Consider the following 23,591-nt stretch of genomic DNA (forward strand, 5'->3'; position numbering starts at 1 on the left):
CTTGTTTCTCAGACCTCCTCACACCTCCTCTTCTTGTATTCCAATTTGAATTATTAATTCAGCAAATCCTTATTACCTTATTTTCATTTAATTCAAACCATTTTGAAAACCAATTTTAACTTATCCAAATTTAAACATCAGTACTTATACATTGTTACTCATTCTTAAACATTTTCCCTAAAGTCGACCGAAATTTCCCTTCCACGGCTTTCCCCAATTCCATACAGATAGCAAAACAAAGTAAAAACAAAGCAAGTTATAGTTTTATACCCTTTGGATTCCCAGACTCCACCCACCCCTTTCCCGGTTTCAGTCCCCAACAAGTGATCATCAGTTCAATATATTGTTTAGCTGGAGATCTCGCGTCTGAGGCTCTTAAATCTCTTTCAGTTCCTCTCTGCCGGCCTTAGCCCATTGGGCTTCTTCAGCGACAAGGTTTCCAGGAGATTTTCCAGTAGGTTTTTTTCCAGCCAAAATAGTCCACAGGAACGCAGAAGTTGCCAGTCAGAGACCTGACTATCCTTGGACTTTACGACAACAAAAACATATAGAAGGTTAATAGTAATATGATACGTTATTGCCATCAGGAATTGCCATCTTTTCTCTGCAAAGAGAAAGAGAAACCAGAGTGCACCAATATTTAAAGACTATGGTCCCACCCACCCAATTTGCAACATACAATTTGCCCCAGCAACCCGGTTATCCAATCACAATGCCAGGCAACAACTATTAACCTGCCTGGTGTTACGGCAAAAATCCAGGTGCGGAGTTACCCTTGCCACCCGGCTCGTCGGACGGAGTCCGCGGGTCCTAGCGGAGAAATGAGCTCAGCCGGAGACAGGAGCAATAAACGGAGATCCAAAGTTTATTGCGCAACAGGTTCAAAATGGCATTGAACCCCGATAATGGGGCGACATAAACTTTTAAAAGTTCCCTCCAAGTCCCAGAATACAGTGCAGAAGACGTCACGAATACATCACAGAAAGGTGGGGTTACACAGATCAGCACTTCAGTAATGTGGGTGGAGGTTTACACAGATCAGCATTTCAGTAATGTAGGGGTAGCATGGATCAGCAGTACCGTAACGTAGAGGTAGCATGGATCAGCAGTTCCGTAACGTAGGGGTAGCACGGATCAGCAGTTCCGTAATGTAGGGGTAGCAGAAAGAAAGAAATATGCATAAACGTTCCCTGAGTACAGGTGATGGCAAGACAATGGTGGAGATATGCATCGCCCATCACCTGGCATTGCCCGGAGGAAGGGCTTGACGGAATGATTGGATCAGATTAAGGTCTTCCTGAGTACGTGACCTGCCGCTCAGGGGATTATGGCAGTGAGGCGGCAACATGGAGTCCAGAGGGGAGAGAGTAGAATGATGTTAAAACGGAGAAAATCGGAGCTTTGGCTGATTTTATATCATTTTCCGAAGGTTTCGGCCGCCTCGCCGGCCAAGTGTATATTGTATATTGGAAACGGAAACAAATGGATACATTGTAACCTGTCTTTGACAGTTTTACGAGGTCGCTGGTTTCGGTTCCATTGTTCTCGCAGCGGGGAGCCGTCATCAGCTTGTCAGGGGGTTAAATGAGGCGTGCAAGAGCTCCCTGGGCTAGCTACTGCAGGGGAATGCACGCTCCTGATTGGCTGAGGCGCAGCCATTATAGTCAATGGAGGATGCAGTTCGAAACGGTCAACCCATAATAAAATAAGGCAAAGGAAAGGCATAGAAAAGAAGGGCTTATTCCGCCCGTGTATGAAAGGAAGAATATCGTTTTATGGGGTCAAAGGGGTATAGTGTGGTGCTTGTGCAACAGTGTGGGGTTTCAGGAACTGGGCACCGTTAAGGTCATCGCCTCGGGCCCGCTTCGGAAAAGGGGGAGAACCAGAGAAAAGGTACCCCCCCTCCTCTCCTTCCGTATCAGTCCCCCATTCGGAGATAGATTTGCATTGAAGTTCTGTAGAACTTGCAAATCCTTTCTCCGCACCCTATACCCCTGTGATTTCGTACTCCCCTTCCCCCAGGTGTCTCATTTGCACATATTCAGGGAAGACGGGGGCGCTGTGGGAACGGGAATAGGCTCGGAGGGAAAGGGGGGCGGATGGAGCAGGACAGCGGAGAAGAGAGCAGCAAGGAGAGACACAGTGTATAGCACAGCAGAACACAAGGATGCAAAGGACTATAATAAGGGCAGTAAGCAATATCACCTTAAGCAGCTGTCGGAGCCATCCGATCTTGGGTAGCCATCCCCATAAGTCCATGTCGGACAGTCCTTCATGTCGTATCTCATCCAGCTTCCCTGCCAGTTCGTGAATATTGTTTAAATGTCCGGTGATATTCAAAGTCTGATCAGTCACGTATGTACAACACTCAGTGCCTATAAGGGCACATGTCCCTCCTTGACTGGACAGGAGAAAGTCCGTCGCAATCCTGGTCTGTAAACTAAGTTGTCTCACCTCTGACAGCTCCGACATCAAGGAATCTGTGATTTGGGTTGCCTCTTGCATGAACTTTAGAAGGATGTCGGTAAGCCGGAGAATGTCCACATGATTAGAGCCGGCCCCATAGGCAGGGAAGAGTGCTCGACCGACAGTTTCCCCATTAGCAGCGACATCGGACAGATCTGACAGCCCCTTCTGTTCTCTCTTATTCCTCTGTCTCCCAGGGGGTAGATGTGGGACTACCCTTATACCGGGGACAATGTACCCCACAAAGCAGGAACCAGACATATGTGGGCTCACCCAGGTGTATGCGCGATGGCCACATATCCAGAATAGGCCGCTGAGGTATGATTCCATCCGTCCGGACGCAAAGGCAAGCAACAGCATGGAGTCAGCGGGCTGAGGCTGCCAGGTTGGAGGGTGTCCGATAACGGTAGTCCAAGCAAGGGTGAGATTCGGGAATGTGTGGGATCCGGTCATATCAGTAACGGTGACATGGCCGGTGGGTAAGAGTTCTATGTTGGAGGTGCAAGTGCTGGACCCAATGAAAGTCCCTTCTCCGGTGAAAATGCGACACAGGGGTCCCTTTGTAGGGCCAGTAAGGTAGAGGTATTGGTGGGTCAGGTTCAGGGCAGTCAGGTTCCAAGAAGCGACGTCCCCAGACCGGAACTGTTCAGTGGTCACAGGTACCGGAACAAGGGGAAGACTTTGTTGGAGGTGGCTGGGTGCGTGTGCACATATCCAGCACTCCGGATAGGGTGCCTCTTTAGCCACCTGGCCAAGGAGTTTGATGTAAGAGTTCTGTTCCCAAGAGGAAAGGAGATCCTCCCCCGGAAGGGCAGGATCTATGCCGAGCTGGCGAGGTGCCGTGCCGAATGGATGAAGTGGGTCGGTGGTATTGAGGAGTCGCCTGTCCTTGGCTATGCCCCCGCACCTCAGGGGACCAACGTTATCCCAAGTGGGAGAGCGTGAGGGATGCGCCGGATGATACCACCCTTCTAAATACTCTGCCCCTCTCCAGTCGTGGGTGACCCCAAGGTTCCAGAGACAGCAAAATCCTCTCAGGCAAAGTCCTTGTAGTTGGGGTTTTCGGGGTTTTGGGGTCATGAGGAGGCATTGGAATCCGAAAATCAGGTTATCAGAGGGGTTTGTCGAATCGGTGTAAGATGAAGCGGCCCCTCCGTTTTCGACTGCGGTCCAATTTGGGTTCCTCAGGAGTTCGCCGTTGCCATAAAGGAAATGAGTTCCGTTCCTACAGGTGAGGCGGTAGTAGGAATGGTCAAGGGTGACTGCTGCTGACCCAATTCGATGTACGTATCTGTCCCGGATGAAAAGTTCCCAGTAATCGTTGTCAGTTAACCGGGGTACCAAGGAATGGCGCAGCAATGTCCGGGACTCTGGGAGGCAAAAGTCAAAGTCCCCCATTCGTGCGGGATTTGACTTTCCACCGGTTTCGACTCTATGATAGTCCATATAATGGTAGTCCGTGGTTAGTCCAGTGCAATGATCCATGGGTGTAGCTGGAGATCGGGCCAAAGTTCCATAGACGAGGGAGATGAAAGAGAGGTTCACAATCAAAGTGCGGGAATGGTGAGGCATTGTCAAGGGGAGGAGTTATCGAAAGGGAGTCGTCAAGAGGACTGTCGAAGGCGGACTTTCAGAGGAGCAAAGGGGCTGTCGAAGGCGCGCTGTCGAAGGAGCTGTCAAAGGCGCGCTGTCAAAGGAGCTGTCAAAGGCGCGCTGTCAAAGGAGCTGTCAAAGGCGCGCTGTCAAAGGAGCTGTCAAAGGCGCGCTGTCAAAGGAGCTGTCAATGGCGCGCTGTCAAAGGAGCTGTCAAAGGCGCGCTGTCAAAGGAGCGGTCAAAGGCGCGCTGTCAAAGGAGCGGTCAAAGGCGCGCTGTCAAAGGAGCGGTCAAAGGCGCGCTGTCAAAGGAGCGGTCAAAGGCGCGCTGTCAAAGGAGCTGTCAAAGGCGCGCTGTCAAAGGAGCTGTCAAAGGCGCGCTGTCAAAGGAGCTGTCAAAGGCGCGCTGTCAAAGGAGCTGTCAAAGGCGCGCTGTCAAAGGAGCTGTCAAAGGCGCGCTGTCAAAGGAGCTGTCAAAGGCGCGCTGTCAAAGGAGCTGTCAAAGGCGCGCTGTCAAAGGAGCTGTCAAAGGCGCGCTGTCAAAGGGGCTGTCAAAGGCGCGCTGTCAAAGGAGCTGTCAAAGGCGCGCTGTCAAAGGAGCTGTCAAAGGCGTTTCAAGCGTAGTTTGATAGAGTTGGGATCTGGGACGATCTCGGATGTCCAATTGGGTGGAGTTGCGTCTGGTCCGGTCTGTTGGGCCCGATTCTGGCCCCGATCCGGTCCGGTCTGTTGGGCCCGATTCTGGCCCCGATCTGGTCCGGTCTGTTGGGCCCGATTCTGGCCCCGATCTGGTCCGGTCTGTTGGTCGTCGTCGTCGTCAATGTATGAGGTTGGTGGAGTGGGGGGGGTCGAAAAGGTGAAGTCGTCGCCGACGTCTTCCTCCGTCTCCGTGGGGGGTGGCGATGACTTACATCTGGTGTGGTGTAACCATGAGTGTTTCTCACCTACTTTCACGGCGGTTGGCGATGTCAGGAGGATTTGGTAGGGGCCTTCCCACGCTGGTTGAAGGGGTGCCCTTTGGTAGACCTTGACTAGGATCCAATCGCCTGGTTCGAAGGAGTGGGCTTGGGCGTCGATGGGCAGGTTTTGTCCTTCGATAGCCGCGTAGTGGTGGAGACGTTGTAGCTGTGTCTGGAGCTGAATAACATAGTTAGTGAGCTCTGCTTCTCCTAGTTCAAGTTCTGAGAGTGGAAATAAAGTGTTATAAATGGGAGGGGGTCTCCCAAATAAAAGTTCATATGGAGATAGTTTCAGTGGTCCAGTTGGGGCACTCCGTATATTGTGGAGAACTAGTGGAAGTGCGTTTACCCATTTCAGCCCAGTGAGTTTGCATAGCTTTCCTAATTGTGTTTTAACTTCCTGGTTCATGCGCTCTACTTGGCCTGAAGACTGTGGGTGATAAGGTGTATGAAGGTCCCATTTTATTTGTAGGGCTTTGGCCACCAGTTGTACTATTTGGGCTGTGAAATGAGTTCCTCGGTCGCTGTCTAGTCGACGGGGTACCCCGAATCGAGGGATAATGTCCTGTAGGAGGGCCCTGGCCACTACAGAGGCGGTGGGTTTCTTGCAGGGAAATCCCTCTACCCAGGAGGAGAGTTTATCGACTATGATCAAGGCGTGTTTGAAACCCTGACAGTGTGGTAAGTCGATAAAATCTAATTGCAGACTTTCGAAAGGGACGAATGCCCATAGCCTGGCTCCTGGCGGTGCTCTGGGTTGTCGTTTGGGGTTAAAGGAGCTGCAGGTAACACAGTTCTTTGACGCGGTCGTGGCTGCGACTGCAAGTCCGGGAGCGTACCAGGACCTTTTAACATGTTCTATCAGTCTCCCTTTTCCCCAGTGTGTACGTTGATGGAGGACCCTCACTAATTTTGGAACCCAGGCCTTTGGAAGGACAGTTCTGCCATCAGGGAGAACCCAAACGTCATTTTGTTCGATTGCGCCCACAGAGCGCCAGAGAGTCTTTTCTTCTTCGGGGGCTTCTTTGTAAATTTGTGTGGGATCTATGTTGAGTGGGATTTGTAAGGCTTGGAATTCTGATTCGTTGTTAGGGGGGCGGAGTGCGGCTGATTGGGCTGCTCTATCAGCTCGCCTGTTACCCCTCGAGATAGGGTCTTTACCACGGGTGTGAGCCTTACAATGGACCACTGCGATTGCGGTAGGTAGGTGGATAGCAGTCAGTAGTCTCTCTACCAGGGCGGAATGTGAAATTTTAGAACCCGCAGCGGTTAGGAAGCCTCTTTGTAACCATATCTGCCCCGTTGTATGGACTAGTCCGAAACAGTATTTACTGTCGGTGTAGATCGTAGTTCGCTTGCCTTCACTGATCTCACAGGCACGTATGAGTGCTATTAACTCTGCAGCTTGGGCACTGTATTGCGGGTTTATCGGATTAGATTCTACTACTTCAAAGTCCGTGACTACAGCGTATCCTGTTTTCCTTTCTCCTTCCACAACTTTTGAACTACCGTCTGTATAGAGTATTAAGTCTGGGTTTTCTAAGGGTAGGTGATCTAGGTCCTCTCTGGGTTTCTCGGCTTGGCGGACTATGGTCGCGCAGTCATGGTGTGGGGTTCCATCCTCGGGAAGAGGAAGAAGGGTGGCTGGGTTGAGGGAGTTAACTCTCTTTATAGTGACGTTTGATGGTGTTAGTAGAAGAGCTTCATATTTATTTAGTCGAGAGTTTGAAAAATGATGACAGCCTCTCAGAGTTAATAGGGTGGAGACGGAGTGGGGCACATGGACGGTGATTTCATGTCCCAGGACCGTTTCCTGAGCCTTTTCAAGGAGGATCGCGGCGGCGGCTATGGCTCTTAGGCAGCTTACTGCCCCTTTTGCGGTGGTGTCCAATTGAAGACTATAGTATGCTACGGGTCTTTCTTGGTCTCGGAATGGCTGAGTCAATACCCCTGAGGCTACCCCCATTTGTTCATGGATAAACAAGTTAAATGGGATCCTGTAGTCGGGTAAGCCTAGGGCAGGGGCGGACCTCAATTCTCGCTTTAATCGTTCAAAAGATTTGTATGCCTCTTCTTCCCAGACTAGGGTGTCTGGATGATCTTGGCGGGTCATTGCGGATAGGGGTTTTGTTATTTCGCTATAACCCGCGATCCAGGCTCTGCAGAAGCCAGCCATTCCTAAAAATCCTCGAAGTTGTCGTTTAGTTTTTGGAAGGGGAATTTTAGTGACTGCTTCGATCCTATCGGTTGCTAAGCTTCGGGTGCCTACTCCTAGGATATGCCCGAGGTACTTAACTTCTTGTTTGCAGTATTGCAACTTTTTTGGTGATACTTTGTGTCCCTTTCTGGCTAATTCCGAAAGGAGATGCTTGGTGTCTTTTTTACATGCTTCCTCACTGGTGGAACAAAGGAGGAGGTCATCTACGTAAAGCAAGAGGGCGGAGCTTGCTGGGAGATGGATATCTTGTAAATCTTGGTGTAAGATGGCCGAAAATATTGCAGGTGATTCCACATATCCTTGGGGTAGTCTCGTCCAAGTTAATTGACTGGGTCCCCAGGTAAAAGCGAAAAGGAATTGGCTAGCTGGGTCCAGGGGAATACTAAAGAAAGCGGAACACAGGTCTGCAGCAGTGTACCATTTGGTTTCTGCTGGAATGGCGTTCAAGAGGGAGTTTGGGTTGCCCACTACTGGATGGCGGGGAATCACGAATTGATTCACCAGCCTCAAGTCCTGTACAAAACGGTACCGTACTGGGGCGCCCTCTGTCGATGGTTTCTTTACTGGGAGTACCGGAGTATTACATGGGGATGCACAGGGAATCAAGATGCCTTTCTCTAGGAAGTCCTCTATCATAGGAGTTAGTCCCTCGATGGCTTCCTTGGGCAACGGATATTGTTTGGTACATGGAAAGGGCAAGTCGGTTCTGTAGGTGATCTTTACTGGGGCTGCCGACAATAGGAGGCCTACTGAGGTTGACTCCGTGCCCCATAGAGAGGAGGGCAAGTCACTTTCCAGTTCGGGAGGGAGTTCCGGAAATTGCCTGTCAGTTTTTGTTTCTTCAATTATCCCTTGGAAGGCGGGAATGGATTCCTCTGGCATGTATAAGTAGATGCCTTCTTCGGAACATTTAATGGTTGCGTTTAATTTACAAAGTAGGTCCCTTCCTAAGAGGTTTACTGGGCTGCTCGTTAAAAGGAAGGTATGTTCAGCCAGTAGGGGTCCAAGGGTGACTTTAGTCGGACGTGATAATGGACAAGTACGGGGTATCCCATCCAGACCCATGACCTTTCTTGTCTCCAAACTTGGTTCTAAGTGGCTATCAGTTAAGGTGGAGAAGGTAGGTCCGGTGTCTAATAGACATTGATATGGATGGCCGTCTATTTCAATAGTACAAAACGGTTCGTCGGAGGACAACGTTAGAACTGGGCAGATTGTTTGGGTTTGATTGGGATCCCCTTCTAATTGTCAATAATTCTCTTGGTCATCTGGAGGGGGTTGGTTAGGGGGGTGTAAGGGAGGTGCTGTGGCGTTCGTCCACGGGTGTGTGGATGGAGTGACTGCGGGCATTTGGGTCCTTGGTCCTGGTAGGGGTCTTTGGTTTTGAGTAGGCGCGTTTGGAGGCGGTGGTGGTTTGTAAGGGGCGGGAGCCGTCTGAGGATTATAGGCGACGGGCGGTGGGTTTCCATATCCATGGGTTGTTTTAGGATGCGGTGTAGCGTAAACTGTGTTATTGAGGTAGGGGCAAAACCTTCTAATGTGTCCCTCTTCTTGACAATAAAAGCATCCGCTGGTAGTAGGTCCCCAGGGTCTATGGGGATTGGAAGACCCTCCTCCCCGTATTCCTTTTCCTCGGGCGAAACCCCTGCCCCTGTTGGGGTTTAACTCCATGCTGAGGGCAAGGACTCGTTCAACTTCAGACTTAGGATCTTTTTTCTTCCTCTCGTCCCGTGAATTATATACTGATTTAGCGATGGAGAGGATTTCGCTGATGCTCTTTCCATCGTACCCTATTTGCAAATTTAGGGCTTTCCTAATATCAGGGCAGGCTTGATCTTTAAAGAAGCCTTTCACTATTACTTCGTGCTGGGAGTTCTCTGGGTCTATCCCTCCCCAGGTCTTTATGGCGGACACCAATCTTGTATAATAATCAGACGGGTGTTCATTCGCCCCTTGTAGCACGGTTTGGACTTTCGTCCAATTGACGGTGCGTTGTCCAGCGGCCTTAATGCCGTCCAAAATGGCCTTTTTAAACAAATTTAGGCACCATATCCCATTTGTAGTGTTATAGTCCCATGTTGGTTCGGTGCGGAGGCATTGGGCCGTGAGTGCTTCTAACCCTGCTGGACGACCTGTCTGGTAATCTGGGAGTTCAATCGCTTCGCCAGCTTTGGCTAAAATATCCGCTTTCTCGGCCTCGTTGAAAAGCGCGTTCAAAAGAACGTGTACATCTGGCCAGGTCGGTTTATGGGTTGAAAATATCGCGCTAACCTGGCGGTGACATTTATCCGGGTCGTCTCTTAATGATGGCATTTGATTCGACCAAGTTACTAAATCTGCCGTATAGAATGGTTGGTGGGTATATACCATTCGGGGGGGTCCGTCTGGCTGTAACGGCGGGATCGGCAAAGCCCTTAAGGGCATCTGGACGGCTGTAGAGTCCGGTTGCCTTGACGTTGTTGGGGCCCCTTCAGGTCTGTCTAAGGGGTTTGAGCCTTCTAGAGTAGCATTTTGTATTTCTCTGGTTAAGGAATTGATGTTTTCTGAGATAGTGTTCTGTATTTCTCTTACTCGTGCTAAAGGGCTAGTGTTTTCTGCGGTAGCACCTTGTGCCTCCCTGGTTCTTGCCTGGGAGCTAAGATTTTCTGAGGTGGCACTCTGCATCCCTCTGGTCCGTTGTCTGGTCATTATTTGGTTCGCCCCCCCCCCGTGCTCCTTGTTCCCCTGTCTCTTCGCTGCTATCGTTACCACCCTGGTCATTGTCCTGACCGTCGCTTGGGGCGGGTGGGGCGTTTTGCCTGTAGTAGAAGGGGATGAGTGCTTGTTCCACAGAATCGTCTATAGGGTGCCCTTCGTAAGGGGGGGGCAGAGACGGCCTTCCATGATTTAAGATAGGCAGTTGGTAGGTCGTAGCTCCCTTTGTAACTTGGAGCAATCCTCTGACTGTTTCAAAGGCGGCTAGGTATTCTAGTTGACGAGGTCTTTCTTCTATCAAATAGTTTCTTAGGTATTTCAGGCGACCTTCATTAAAAGAGCCTCCTGTTGGCCAGCGCAACTCAGGCTTCGCGTTGGCAGTCCCGGCAGGCCAGGTTTCTTTACATAGATCTTCTAATTTCTGCCTCGATAACAAGTTGTGCCCGGGAATAGACTTCCAATAAGAGATGACAAATTCAAGAGGGGAGTCGGGGTCTCTCTGGGATTCGGATGGCTTCCTTGAAGCCTTCCTCCCGGAGTGAGTCCGCTCATGCTTGGAAGCTTGGGTACCCATTTTGTTCACGCGTGTCTGGGTAAGAGAGGGAGAAGGGAGGTCGTTAGGGTTTACTTAGGGGTAAGAGGGTTTTCAATAAGGGGTTTGAGAGCTCTTTTCTACTTATTCCTTATTTCCTTCCTTTCTTAATTTCAATTCCTGGGGTTCCTTTTCCACTCTGCCAAGTCCCGCCCAATCCTCCCTGGGCTATGCCTCCTGGCAACCTCCTACCTATCGTCAATCTCAGGAAGAGGGGCCCTACTGAACGCCCGCGCAGTGCGGTGCCAGATCGGGTGATCCCTTGATAGAGTTTCGAACGGAAAATCCCCCTTGCTTTCGGAAGCGGGCTCACGCACGATTCACGTGTTACGTGGCTCGACCGGTGCGGCTGGGATTGGTACAGACAGCAAGACCCCTTCCTGCCCCCTCCGTAAGGGCGCTCGGGAAGTTCGGAAAAGAATTCCAGCCCCTTGCTCTCAACTAGGATGTCCGTTGCGGGGAGTCGGCTATCTTTTCAAGCCGGGTCTCTCCGTCTTATTTTCGGACCCTAATTGGTGCGGCTGACTGGAGAGTTTGGGAGAAGAAGGAGATAGAGCTCAGAACCCCCCTTTGGGTCGAGCGGTGGTCCACGTTACCTCTCGCCGAACGGACCAAGAGAAGTAGGGTGAGAGAGATCGATAGAGAAGAGGGCAGAGAATTCAGTTGCCAGGAGATTCCAACCCCCTTATCCACCAGTGCACTGGGTTTCTCTACTATACTCACGAGTCTTCAACGTTGATCCCGGGATCGATGAATATGCCGGCCGGATTCCTTTTGCTCCCCGGCTGAACCCCTGGGGCGTTCGATTACCGCCCGGGAGATGGCCGGGGGTCCTAAGGATCTTCCCAGGCAAATGGCCTGGTGCCGGCTGAAGACTTCGGGGCCCCCGGTCAGCAACACGGGAGAACCGCCTTGCCCCACGTTGGGCGCCAAATGTTACGGCAAAAATCCAGGTGCGGAGTTACCCTTGCCACCCGGCTCGTCGGACGGAGTCCGCGGGTCCTAGCGGAGAAATGAGCTCAGCCGGAGACAGGAGCAATAAACGGAGATCCAAAGTTTATTGCGCAACAGGTTCAAAATGGCATTGAACCCCGATAATGGGGCGACATAAACTTTTAAAAGTTCCCTCCAAGTCCCAGAATACAGTGCAGAAGACGTCACGAATACATCACAGAAAGGTGGGGTTACACAGATCAGCACTTCAGTAATGTGGGTGGAGGTTTACACAGATCAGCATTTCAGTAATGTAGGGGTAGCATGGATCAGCAGTACCGTAACGTAGAGGTAGCATGGATCAGCAGTTCCGTAACGTAGGGGTAGCACGGATCAGCAGTTCCGTAATGTAGGGGTAGCAGAAAGAAAGAAATATGCATAAACGTTCCCTGAGTACAGGTGATGGCAAGACAATGGTGGAGATATGCATCGCCCATCACCTGGCATTGCCCGGAGGAAGGGCTTGACGGAATGATTGGATCAGATTAAGGTCTTCCTGAGTACGTGACCTGCCGCTCAGGGGATTATGGCAGTGAGGCGGCAACATGGAGTCCAGAGGGGAGAGAGTAGAATGATGTTAAAACGGAGAAAATCGGAGCTTTGGCTGATTTTATATCATTTTCCGAAGGTTTCGGCCGCCTCGCCGGCCAAGTGTATATTGTATATTGGAAACGGAAACAAATGGATACATTGTAACCTGTCTTTGACAGTTTTACGAGGTCGCTGGTTTCGGTTCCATTGTTCTCGCAGCGGGGAGCCGTCATCAGCTTGTCAGGGGGTTAAATGAGGCGTGCAAGAGCTCCCTGGGCTAGCTACTGCAGGGGAATGCACGCTCCTGATTGGCTGAGGCGCAGCCATTATAGTCAATGGAGGATGCAGTTCGAAACGGTCAACCCATAATAAAATAAGGCAAAGGAAAGGCATAGAAAAGAAGGGCTTATTCCGCCCGTGTATGAAAGGAAGAATATCGTTTTATGGGGTCAAAGGGGTATAGTGTGGTGCTTGTGCAACAGTGTGGGGTTTCAGGAACTGGGCACCGTTAAGGTCATCGCCTCGGGCCCGCTTCGGAAAAGGGGGAGAACCAGAGAAAAGGTACCCCCCCTCCTCTCCTTCCGTATCACTGGCAACAAGAGGCCTGGCCCGGCGGCCCACACCGCAACACGTGCTCTCATTTATTGGAGAACACGCTTTGCGTGTGTAGGTCCCCAGGCCACCCCTCAAATAACTTCACACATAACACGTAATTTTAGTTTAGGTTTTTGGGCACTATTTTGGCCACAACTTTATTAAAATACAAAATCAGTGATTGGTTGTTTAGACATTGGTTATGACTATCTGTCCCCCCGCCTGGGACAGAACTGGCATCCCGAGGTCCGATTGGTAGCCAGTAGAAGGGAAAGTCAAACTTGGGGGTCATTTGAGCTAAGCGTCGGACCTACGCCGCTCACCCCAGCAGCTCCCCAAAAGCTTGCCGGCCCTGGTCCCATGACAGGGATTGGACGAAATCGTGGCAAGCCCCAGGATTCCTTTAACGGAATTCCCTTCAGCGCAATAGGTGGGGCAGGCACAGCCTATCCTGACCCCTCCACCACCAACATATTATAACCAATGCCTAACTGCCACCCGAGCTTTAACGCTCGCCACCAACCACTCACAAACCCAACCAGGAACCTAATTTTTCAGCCACAGCATCCAACCAAATATCATTCCCCAAATCAGAAAGGTGCACTCCATCCGCCCGGTAAAGGGCTTTCGCCTTAAAATAAATGCTAGGGTGGGGAATCACCAAACCACCCAGCTCCAATACCTTCCCACAAACAGCAGAGTTAATGCGCTTCCTGGCCCTTTTAGCGGCCTCCGGGCGGGAAACACCGCGCCAGGTGTGCCTCTGCAACAGGTGAGACCAAATTATTTTCACTGAATAAGGCTGCCAATGTCTCCAAATCCCTTTTGGATTGAGGTGGGAGCGCAAAACAAGGCAATCAATAGTTGCCACATCATTTCCCCAAAGCTGCACCACTATGGCCATAGGGTAAGGGGGTCCAAGAGCAGCCAGCGACCAATTTGCAATTTTTTGATATGACAATTAAATTACAGTTTTATTATATATAATGTTATGTTACTTTACAGCCAGTTATGTGTACGTTGTGGAATCTTTTGCCCAACATGGGTCTTGAACCTTGAGATTAAGAGTCTCATTTAGTACTTTTGTATCTTTCCCCTCAGCGATGATCTCAGGGCAGCTAGCAATAAGAATTTCAGTAAGAAACCAAAAGTATATATAATAAAACAGGAGTTGGGTAACACAAAACTAGAACAACGTAGCAGGAGGATAGAACAATGGTTGTTGTTTTTTTAAAAAGTTAATGTTTAAGAAGCACTGGGCAAATCAAGTCTTGTTATCAGAAAGCATGGGAGTAGATGCCAGATTAATCTTCCGTGAGGAGAATGTTCCAGAACTGGGGGGCCACAACTGAGAAGGACCCCTCTTGTCACCCTCCACCTCACTTGAGAAGTCAGGGGTTACCAGAATAGGGCCTCCAAGAAAGATCTCGGCATGTGGACACATATATGTGGGGAAATGTGGTCCCTCAGCTAGTTATCTCTCAAACTGTACATCAGGGGTCAGCAAATTTATTCAGCAGGGGGCCGGTCCACTGTCCTTCAGACTCTGTGGGGGGCCGGACTATATTTTGAAAGGGGGAAAATGAACAAATTCCTATGCCCCACAAATAACCCAGAGTTGTGTTTTAGATACAGTGGTACCTTGGGTTAAGAACTTAATTCGTTCCGGAGGTCTTAACCTGAAACTGTTCTTAACCTGAAGCACCACTTTAGCTAATGGGGCCTCCCACTGCTGCCGCGCCACTGCCGCATGATTTCTGTTCTCATCCTGAAGCAAAGTTCTTAACCTGAGGTACTATTTCTGGGTTAGTGGAGTCCGTAACCTGAAGCGTCTGTAACCTGAAGCATATGTAACCTGAAGTACCCCTGTAAAAGCACACAGTCTACTCATGTAAAAACACCAGGCAGGCCCCACAAATAAACCAGAGTTGCGTTTTAAATAAAAGGACACATTCTACTCATGTAAAAACTACGCTGATTCCCGGACCATCCGCAGGCCGGATTTTGAAGGCGATTGGGCTGGATCCAGCCCCTGGGCCTTAGTTTGCCTACCCATGTGGTACAGGGTTTGGAAATTTGAATGATTGCCAATATAGCTCTTTTTTTTTTACTCTTCCTCTCCCCACCAACTGTAGTTGGCCAGTTCTACTTCTTGATCCGAAAGCGAATCCACCTGAGGCCAGAGGACGCCCTGTTCTTCTTTGTCAACAACACCATTCCTCCCACCAGCGCTACGATGGGCCAGCTGTACGAAGTAAGTAAGAGGCTGTCATTCCATCCTAATGGTGGACTTCCTGGAGCTTAATAATAGCTTGTCGCGTGACACGTTCTGGTTCTGTGGGCAGTATGAAATGAAAGGCTGAGAACGTGCAAACTTGCAAGAGGCTGCAGACTCCTCCGAACTGACTTAGTTCAGAAGAATTTCCCAAGAATATGGTATGAAGGCGCATGAAGCCACCACCTGGGTAAAACTCAGCAGGTCTGGTCAGTTCCTGTCTGGAAAACACACGTACCACACTTTCTTCCAGGACAGGAGACGAGGCAGGACATAAATGTAAGAAAATGAATTAAAATAATTAAATAATGCAACAAACTCTCCATTAATCTGCAAAAAAAAACCCACCCCAAAAACGAGAAAGAAAATATTCCCTCTGAGGGAAGAGAATTAGGAAACCTAGTTACTAATTAATTATCTTGCCTGCCTAAAGGACATTTTCTATTATTAACCAAACAGGGAGGTATCATCCTCCAGGGCAAGCTATTAAGGTCATATCCTGGAGATGCTTAGACTAAACTTCTGAATTAATTCCTGGGCTGATCAGTAGCCAAATTCAGCTGAATAGCTTGTGTTGCTCGGAGCTTTCCTTGGAACGCAGTACGATCTGATATCTAGAGTGATGCTGGCCCGTCTATAAGTAATTAAAATATATTTCAACATCAAGAGGAGGAGAAACTTTGTCAGTGTCAGAGAAATAAAGATGATGATGATGATGATGATGATTTGTACCCTGCTCATCTGACTGGGTTGCCCCAGGCACTCTGGTGCCCATTAGTGTTCCCAGATGAATCAGAGAATTGTACAGTTGAAATGGACCACAAGGATCATCTAGTCCAACCGCCTGAAATACAGGAATCTTTTGCCCAGCATAGGGCTCAAACCCACAACCCTGAGATTATGAGTCTCATGCTCAACCGACTGAGCTATTCAGCTTATGGTAACATTTAATTTAAAAAACAAACTCGGAGTACTATATTATCGTGTTACCTGTTGGTGGAAGCTGTATGGAAGTATTTCAAGTTAGAAATCAAGTTACCACATAGGTCATTTATGGAGAAGCAATGTTCTAGAGCAGAAGGGCACAACTCTTCATAGATACAGTAAGCTTGGGTGGCATACTTTGCTTTAATAGAACTCATATTTTGTAAAGCTAGAATAAGAGGCAGGGAGAGAGAGAGTTGTCCTACATACACATGCCCATTTCTCTATTGTACATTGTATTGTTTCATAAGCAAAGGAGCAAGCAGACAAGAAGTGCAAGTCTCCTTTGTGGAAAATAATTTATATCACTTCCATGCCCTGCAAATTATTGAGAAGAATCTTATATTTTTCTTGTGCAGTTCAGTTGTTTTATGTGAGCATTTGGAAGAAGACCACACTGGGAAGGTGCTGTCATTAGAATTCTCATACTAGATAGATAGGGAGATTTATGGTTCCTGGTAGTTTTCTTCCTCTGTTGGATAAGGATAGATACTCTGGAAATGGAGGAAATACAGGTGAAACTCAGAAAATTAGAATATTGTGGAAAAGTTCATTTATTTCAGTAATTCAACTTAAAAGGTGAAACTAATATATGAGAGAAACTCATGACATGCAAAGCGAGAGATGTCAAGCCTTTATTTGTTATAATTGTGATGTTTATGGTGTACAGCTGATGAAAATTAACAATATCAGAAAATTAGAATATTAAAGGAAATCAGCAAAACAAGGACTGCAAATAGAGCAATATTGGACCTCTGAGAAGTAGAAGCATGCACCTGTACTCAGTACTTGGTTTGGGCCCCTTTTTTGCTGATTTCATTTAATATTCTAATTTTCTGAGATTGTTAATTTGGGGTTTTCATCAGCTGTATGCCATAAACATCACAATTATAACAATATCTCGCTTTGCATGTCATGAGTCTATCTCATATATTAGTTTCACCTTTTAAGTTGAATTACTGAAATAAATGAATTCTTCCACAATATTCTAATTTTCCGAGTTTCACCTGTATTTTTAGCTATCGTATAGTTTGGCAGCTATCAACTTTTCTCCTTGAGCGCATCATCTGTTTTAAAAACTCTTTCTTCTAGTGCCCATATCCCGAGCTCTCTCACTGGTAAAAGAAATAATACTAACTGTGGATTGCAGTATTTTGAATTCCTTCCTACTGCTGTAGATTTAAGCACCTCCTTCAGAAAAACAACCCAGCTCTGGGTGGCCATCTCTTCTGTCAGTACAGTATGGCCTTTTCTCTAGCTGCATACACTACACTCCTTTTGTGTGGGCGTCTTACAATCCTTGTTAAATGATAATGAAACCGTTCTAGTAGGAGTGCTGCAACTTCATCTTACCTGGGTCAGGAGCTAATCAACTTAATTGATATTTAATTGATCAACATTATTTATTCATTTTATTGGGTTTTATAAACAACTGACCAACATTTTTGGAAGAACCAGCATAGCTGTAGTTTTGTCATTTTGCCTCAAGCTTCAAGCACGATACGCTGGTTCTCATGTAATCTGAAACCAAAGTTAAAAATAAATAATGGTTTACCACAAATGGGCAATGTTCTGGTGCGTGCTGTCTTAAAATGCCATGGTGCTGTTCCACCACTTCTCCTTTTAAGTACATGGGAGGAAACAAACAAGCTTTCTGGTTTAGCGTCATGTGCAAACCACAAAACAGCCAGAAACAAATATTGGCTTCCTTTCATGGTTTGTTTGGAGATAAACAAATCAGACACTGGTCAGTGCTGTGACTTATTTCCTTCTGGCTGCCGGGTGAGGAGCAAAGCAGCTACAATATTAGAGTGGCATTTACCAACACACTGAAAATTTGTTTTAAACGGTGGTTTATTTTTAACTATGGTTTAGCATTGCATGTGAACCAGCTCAGTATAAATCAGTTTCCCACACTTCAGTCTCCAGCTGTTTTTGGACTATAATTCCCATTATCCCCTGACCACTGGTCCTGCTAGCTAGGGATGATGGGAGTTGTAGTCTAATAACAGCTGGAGATCCAAGTTTGGGAAACCCTGGTATAAATGAAGCTTTCCAAACTGGCAACTACAGATGTACCCCATCTAGTCAAAGTTGGGAACATTTGTCTTCCGCTGATTTTAAGGGAACATTCTAACTCTTCCCCCAATAAACTATGGGGATTAAAAATGTTTACCTTCAGCTGATCTGTGCCCTTGTTTTATCTTAAATGCAAACAAAACAAACAAAAACAGGAAAGCGTAAACAGCTTGCATTTCAGTCATGAATCCTCCAAGCCAGGTTGATGGGTTTGACTTTGAACAAGTCTCCCAGCCTTTGTTCCCCATCTGAAAATGGGGGTAACATGGAAGGGTTAAAATGTATTGTGATATTTGGGGGGAATAGTCTAAAAAAAAAATGATGCAATTTTACTGTTGAAATTTAGCAGGCTGTTTAGCAGAAGACTCTCAGGGAGCAATATGTAAGCTGTTTTGAGTTCTCAAAGGGATATCAATATAAGAACAGGGTAGCCTGACTATCTAAAGAAGTAAAAAGTATTTCCCCCCCTTAGGTTTACTACCCTCTTCAGTCAAATTGGGACTTTGTAAATGTTCTTCATAGATACGTTAACTTCTTTAGCTTCTTGCGCCACTCCCTCCCCCCAAAAAACCCCTTCCTGCCTAGATCTCATTTTTAATTTAAGTTGAGTTATTTTTTAAAGGTAGGCCTTCAGGTAAGTTGAGTTGTGGACAAAGGCTAGCATGCTTTCCATACTTTTGCATATTTTTGGTGACCTCCCCAATCTGCAAGCGGTGCGAGATTCCAGAGGCTCCAGGCAAGCTTAAGGTTCGAATCCCCGCTACGGGGTGAGCTCCCGTTGATCGGTCCCAGCTCCTGCCAACCTAGCAGTTCAAAAGCACGTCAAAGTGCAAGTAGATAAATAGATACTGCTCCGGTGGGAAGGTAAATGGTGTTTCCATGCGCTGCTCTGGTTCGCCAGAAGTGGCTTAGTCATGCTGGCCACATGACCCGGAAGCTGTACGCCGGCTCCCTCGGCCAATAAAGTGAGATGAGCGCTGTAACCCCAGAGTCATCCGCGACTGGACCTAATGGTCAGGGGTCCCTTTACCTTTAGCTTACAGCATCAGCTCCCCAAGAGGTTCTTGTTTCTCCCAGACTTGGATTCAAACAGAAATCAAACATTGCTCTCAAGCGTTGCTCTGACTCTCTCTCCAGATTGCTGCTTTACTTCTGAGTCACATCGCTGCCAAACTGCACTCCAAACTCTGGCTTTGTCTTCCAACTGACCATGAGCTTGGGTGGGTGTGTGTCATCCATTTAGTGGCTCATACAGAGCCCCTTTCCTTGGTTTCCATTAATGGCCCATCACAGAGCCTATCTCCCCCAACAGAGGAAGCTAGCCTGCCTTATCTTTAAACAGTTGCTGGATCCAAAGGTTAGAAGGATCTCTCCATACAGCCTATCTCCTCCTCCACACCAAGGAATAACATTGGCTCCCAGCACGTTTCCAAGCACAATTCAAAATGTTGACAGCAGGGGGAGAACTGGTGGCAGCTGGTGCCCACTAGACCCGATGGGGCTACCAAGAAGTCATAGAGATGTGGCCAATGAGAGCTCACAGGGGCATGGACCGGTTAGGGTTTTCTCCCTATCATCCACCCTTGCAAAGATATTTCACACATTTAAGCATTGCTGTTTTACAAATAGTTTGCACCTAGCTTAATGGAAAAACATGTTACTTTGGTTCAGAATGTGGGATAACCAGCCTCATTTGACCAGCATGCTTGAGCCTAATTCAAAGTGTTGGTGCTGACCTTTAAAACCCTAAATGGCCTTGGCCCAGTATACCTGAAGGAGTGTCTCCACCCCCAACATTCAGCCCAGACACTGACGTCCAGCTCTGAGGGCATTCTGGTGGTTCCCTCACTGCGAGAAATGAGGTTACAGGGAATCAGGCAGAGGGCTGATCAGACATGATCTGACACCATCAGATGTCAAGGAAATAATCAACTATCTGACTTTTCTTTAGAAGACATCTGAAGGCAACCCTGTTTAGGGAAGTTTTTAATGTTTGATGTTTTATTGTGTTTTTAATATTCTGTTGGGCGGGGTATAAATAAATTATCATTACCGTGGTACCTTGGGTTAAGTACTTAATTTGTTCCAGAGGTCCGTTCTTAACCTGAAACTGTTCTTAACATGATTCACCACTTTAGCTAATGGGGCCTCCTGCTGCCGCTGTGCCGCCGGAGCACGATTTCTGTTCTCATTCTGAAGCAAAGTTCTTAACCCGAGGTACTATTTCTGGGTTAGTGGAGTCTGTAACCTGAAGCGTATGTAACCTGAGGTACCACTGTAAAGTCATACAGTGTTACGGACGCTTCAGGTTATGTGTTTTCGGGTTGCGTACTGCGGGAAACCCGGAAGTACTGGGTTGGGTTACTTCCGGTTTTCACTACTTGCGCATGCGCAGAAGACCAAATCACACCGGTGCAGACGCGGCACTTAAGGATGCGAACACTGCGGGTTGCGGATGTGTGTCATGGATTACATCCGCAACCCAAGGTTCCATTGTATTATTATTATTATTATTATTATTATTATTATTATTATTATTATTATCATCATCATCATCATCATCATCATCATCATCATTATTATTATTATTAAAACAAAACAAATTCCTTCCAGTAGCACCTTAAAGACCAACTAAGTCAGTTCTTGGTATGAGCTTTCGTGTGCATGCACACTTCTTCAGATACACTCTGAAGAAGTGTGCATGCACACGAAAGCTACTGGAAGGAATTTGTTTTGTTTTGACTATGGCAGACCAACACGGCTACCTATCTGTAACTGAATCATCATTATTATTATTATTATTATTATTATTATTATTTAGATTACAATGATGTTGACTTCTGCTCCTCTCTTTCCTCCCACCCCACATTTTTATTTCCCCAGGATAATCACGAGGAGGATTATTTTCTGTATGTGGCTTACAGTGACGAAAGCGTGTACGGCAAATGAGCCCCTCGCTCGCTGTCCTCACAGTTGCGATGGCCTGAAATGACTGTTCTGGGAGGGCGTTTCTGCGTCAGACAGAAGCAAGAAGAGGGAGGAAGAACTGGACAACAAGCCACATAATCTCATGCCATCATTCCTTGCACCTTTATTTTAAATTAATTATTACTGTTGTTTTATTTAATCCATTGGGGGAAAGAATAGTTGGTGCTTTGCGGCGGTCAGGGCTTTGGGATGGAGAGATCTGTTTGCCCAGTTCCCACCTTCCACTACACTACTTGGCTCTTCCATCAATGCCCAGTGAGAGGAGAGGATGCTATCTAGTGATATTGTCGGAACTGCCAAAGGGAACTGTGGTTCTCCCTGTAGCATCTAATCTTTAATTTGCCTATTTTTTAAAGACGGCAGCCCCCTCTCCCGTGCATGAAGGAGATATTAATTTCTGTTAATTTGTGAGCCTTTTCTGCCCACCCTTTGCCCTCCTTTCCTTGGCCCTGATCCCAGCGGTACGTGTGCACCCCTCTCCCGTCTTCCTCATGCGTAGCATCTCTGATTTGAGTTCATCCATCACTCTAGCAGCATGTCAGCCTCCTATAAGCAGAACCATGCAGATGCCATGCAGTATGGAGAAAACCAGCTTCCTAAGCAGTTTGGCTAACTTAAAACAATGACAGCACGTCCCTTTCTTTCACGGTGTTACCAATGAATTGGACCTTGGGCGTCTATCCTATATTGCATTCTGCACGAGTGTTTTGTGATGTTCTGTGTCCTTGCTTGCCAGTGAAAGGCTGTCCTCTGCTAGGTCGCCATCCTGATACCTGTCTTGTGTTTCCTTTGCTGCTATCGATTCAATATGGAAAGGGAAAAATATTGGGATTAACCTGCACCCACAGCCTTGCCTCTAAGCATATATTCTGCAGTCCTTTTGTGAAAACAGTTGTGTTTTTTTTCTAAGGAGAGCAGCACCACTCTCCCACATCCCTGACAATAGCCATCAATATTGAAAAAGAATTCGCCCAAAGTAGGTATTTATGCTGCAGGGGCCACAGCAGTTTCTTTGTGACAGTAGTATTGGTCTCTCTCTCTCTCTTTACACTGGTTGCTCCCTGTTGAGAAATCATGGTGAAATGTAGGACATTTTGTGTTGTGGCTTATCTTTTTCATTGCTCCCGATGGTTAGATCTTGTAGTTGTGTAGCAACTGAGCATATTTAGAAGGGAGGTGAAGGATGAACAAAGGATGGCAGCTACATAATCTTAGACTGGAGAAGAAAAATGATTGCCTCTGGAATCCTGAACTCTTTAGGTGACACCTATTCTTGAGAAATGTCTGAGTTTATGGAAACTGGTGACATGCCCGCCTCTGCTTCTCTGTTTAACTCCTCCCCCTGCTCATAGCTTTATAGCGTCATTCCTACAAGAGTATCACCAGATGGCAAGGGGCCTAGTGGACCAGAACTCTCTTAGGCAGGGGCCAAGGATTTGAAGGGATGGTAAAGAATTTAAATTTAAATTGCACAGCTGGGGAGCGGAAGTGACACAAATAGCTGGAGGGATACCTGTTAGTTTCGGTGTGTCTTGTCTGGATGCACTCCTTGTGGCAAGACTGGTTCTTCTTAGTATGCCTAGTTCCTTCCAGTACAAATTTCACTTGACTCCACTTCCGTTTCCTCAGCCTTTCTGTCTTTCAGGATGTCTTCAAGTCTCACATTCCGAATTCTTACAGGTCAGGCAAGTCCGGTGTGAGTCAGGGCATGCCTGCATGTGCGATTGTGTGCACCAGTGTATTCCCTCCCTCATCTCTGCTTGGGGAAATATAACGGATGTTGAAAGAGACTATGATCTACCCCCTTCCCCCAATGCTGCTGCTGGTCTTTAACCGACGTTCATGGGCTCTCAACATACCCATTTCTTACATATGAAGGATTATGTTTGAAGGTTTTTTATTTAAAACGGATTGTGGCGTTTACTTTTCATTTTCGCTTTTCTCCAGTATGTAAAACGCAGTGTTTGATTATACTTTGTCATTAACTCCAACCAGCTTCAGATTCCTGTAAGATAAAATCCATGTCACATCGGCTCAAATCAATAAACACACATTTAAAGATCTGAGAACCAGAGTGGAATGGTAATTTTGTTATGCATTTGACTTAGGCCGGGAGCTCTAATTTAAGTGTTAACAGCTTGCCAAAGAACTTTGAATCATTCCAGTTTCAGCTCATGTTTGTGTTCATCTATGGCTGCTATACAGTGGTACCTCTGGTTGCGAACGGGATCCATTCCGGAGGCCCGTTCGCAACATGAAAAGAGCACAACCCGCAGCGGCGCGTCTGCGCGGGTGGCGATTCGCCGCTTCTGCGCATGTGCGTGACGTAATTTTGCGCGTCTGCACATGCGCGGGTGGCAAAACCAGGAAGTGACAATTTCCGGTACTTCTGGGTCGCTGTGGGACGTAACCAGAAAGAACGTAACATGAAGCGAACGTAACATGAGGTATGACTGTATTTGGGAACACTGAGAATATCGGTAACAGATATTCTACCCTTGTTTTTGAGTCAGTGTGCTTCTGTATATCAGTTGCTGGAAGCAACAGGAGAGGAGAGTGTTTCTGCACTCACATCTCACTTTCAGGTGTTCTAAAGGCATATGCTTGGCCACTGGATACCAGGAT

General features: G+C 47.4%; 1 protein-coding gene across 1 annotated transcript in view; it reads left to right on the forward strand.

Moving 5' to 3' along the window:
• Nucleotides 1–23,035, forward strand: part of GABARAPL1 (GABA type A receptor associated protein like 1) — a 28,412-nt gene extending 5,377 nt beyond the window's left edge. Inside the window, exons 3-4 of the mRNA XM_081845727.1 lie at nt 14,776–14,894; nt 20,862–23,035. Coding sequence (XP_081701853.1) covers nt 14,776–14,894; nt 20,862–20,927 — 185 coding nt within the window. The 3' untranslated portion in view covers nt 20,928–23,035. The remainder of the gene's footprint in view (nt 1–14,775; nt 14,895–20,861) is intronic.
• Nucleotides 23,036–23,591: the final 556 nt, after the last annotated feature.

Source organism: Podarcis erhardii, assembly GCF_964252035.2.
Source record: "Podarcis erhardii genome assembly, chromosome: 17".
Lineage (NCBI taxonomy): Eukaryota > Metazoa > Chordata > Lepidosauria > Squamata > Lacertidae > Podarcis > Podarcis erhardii.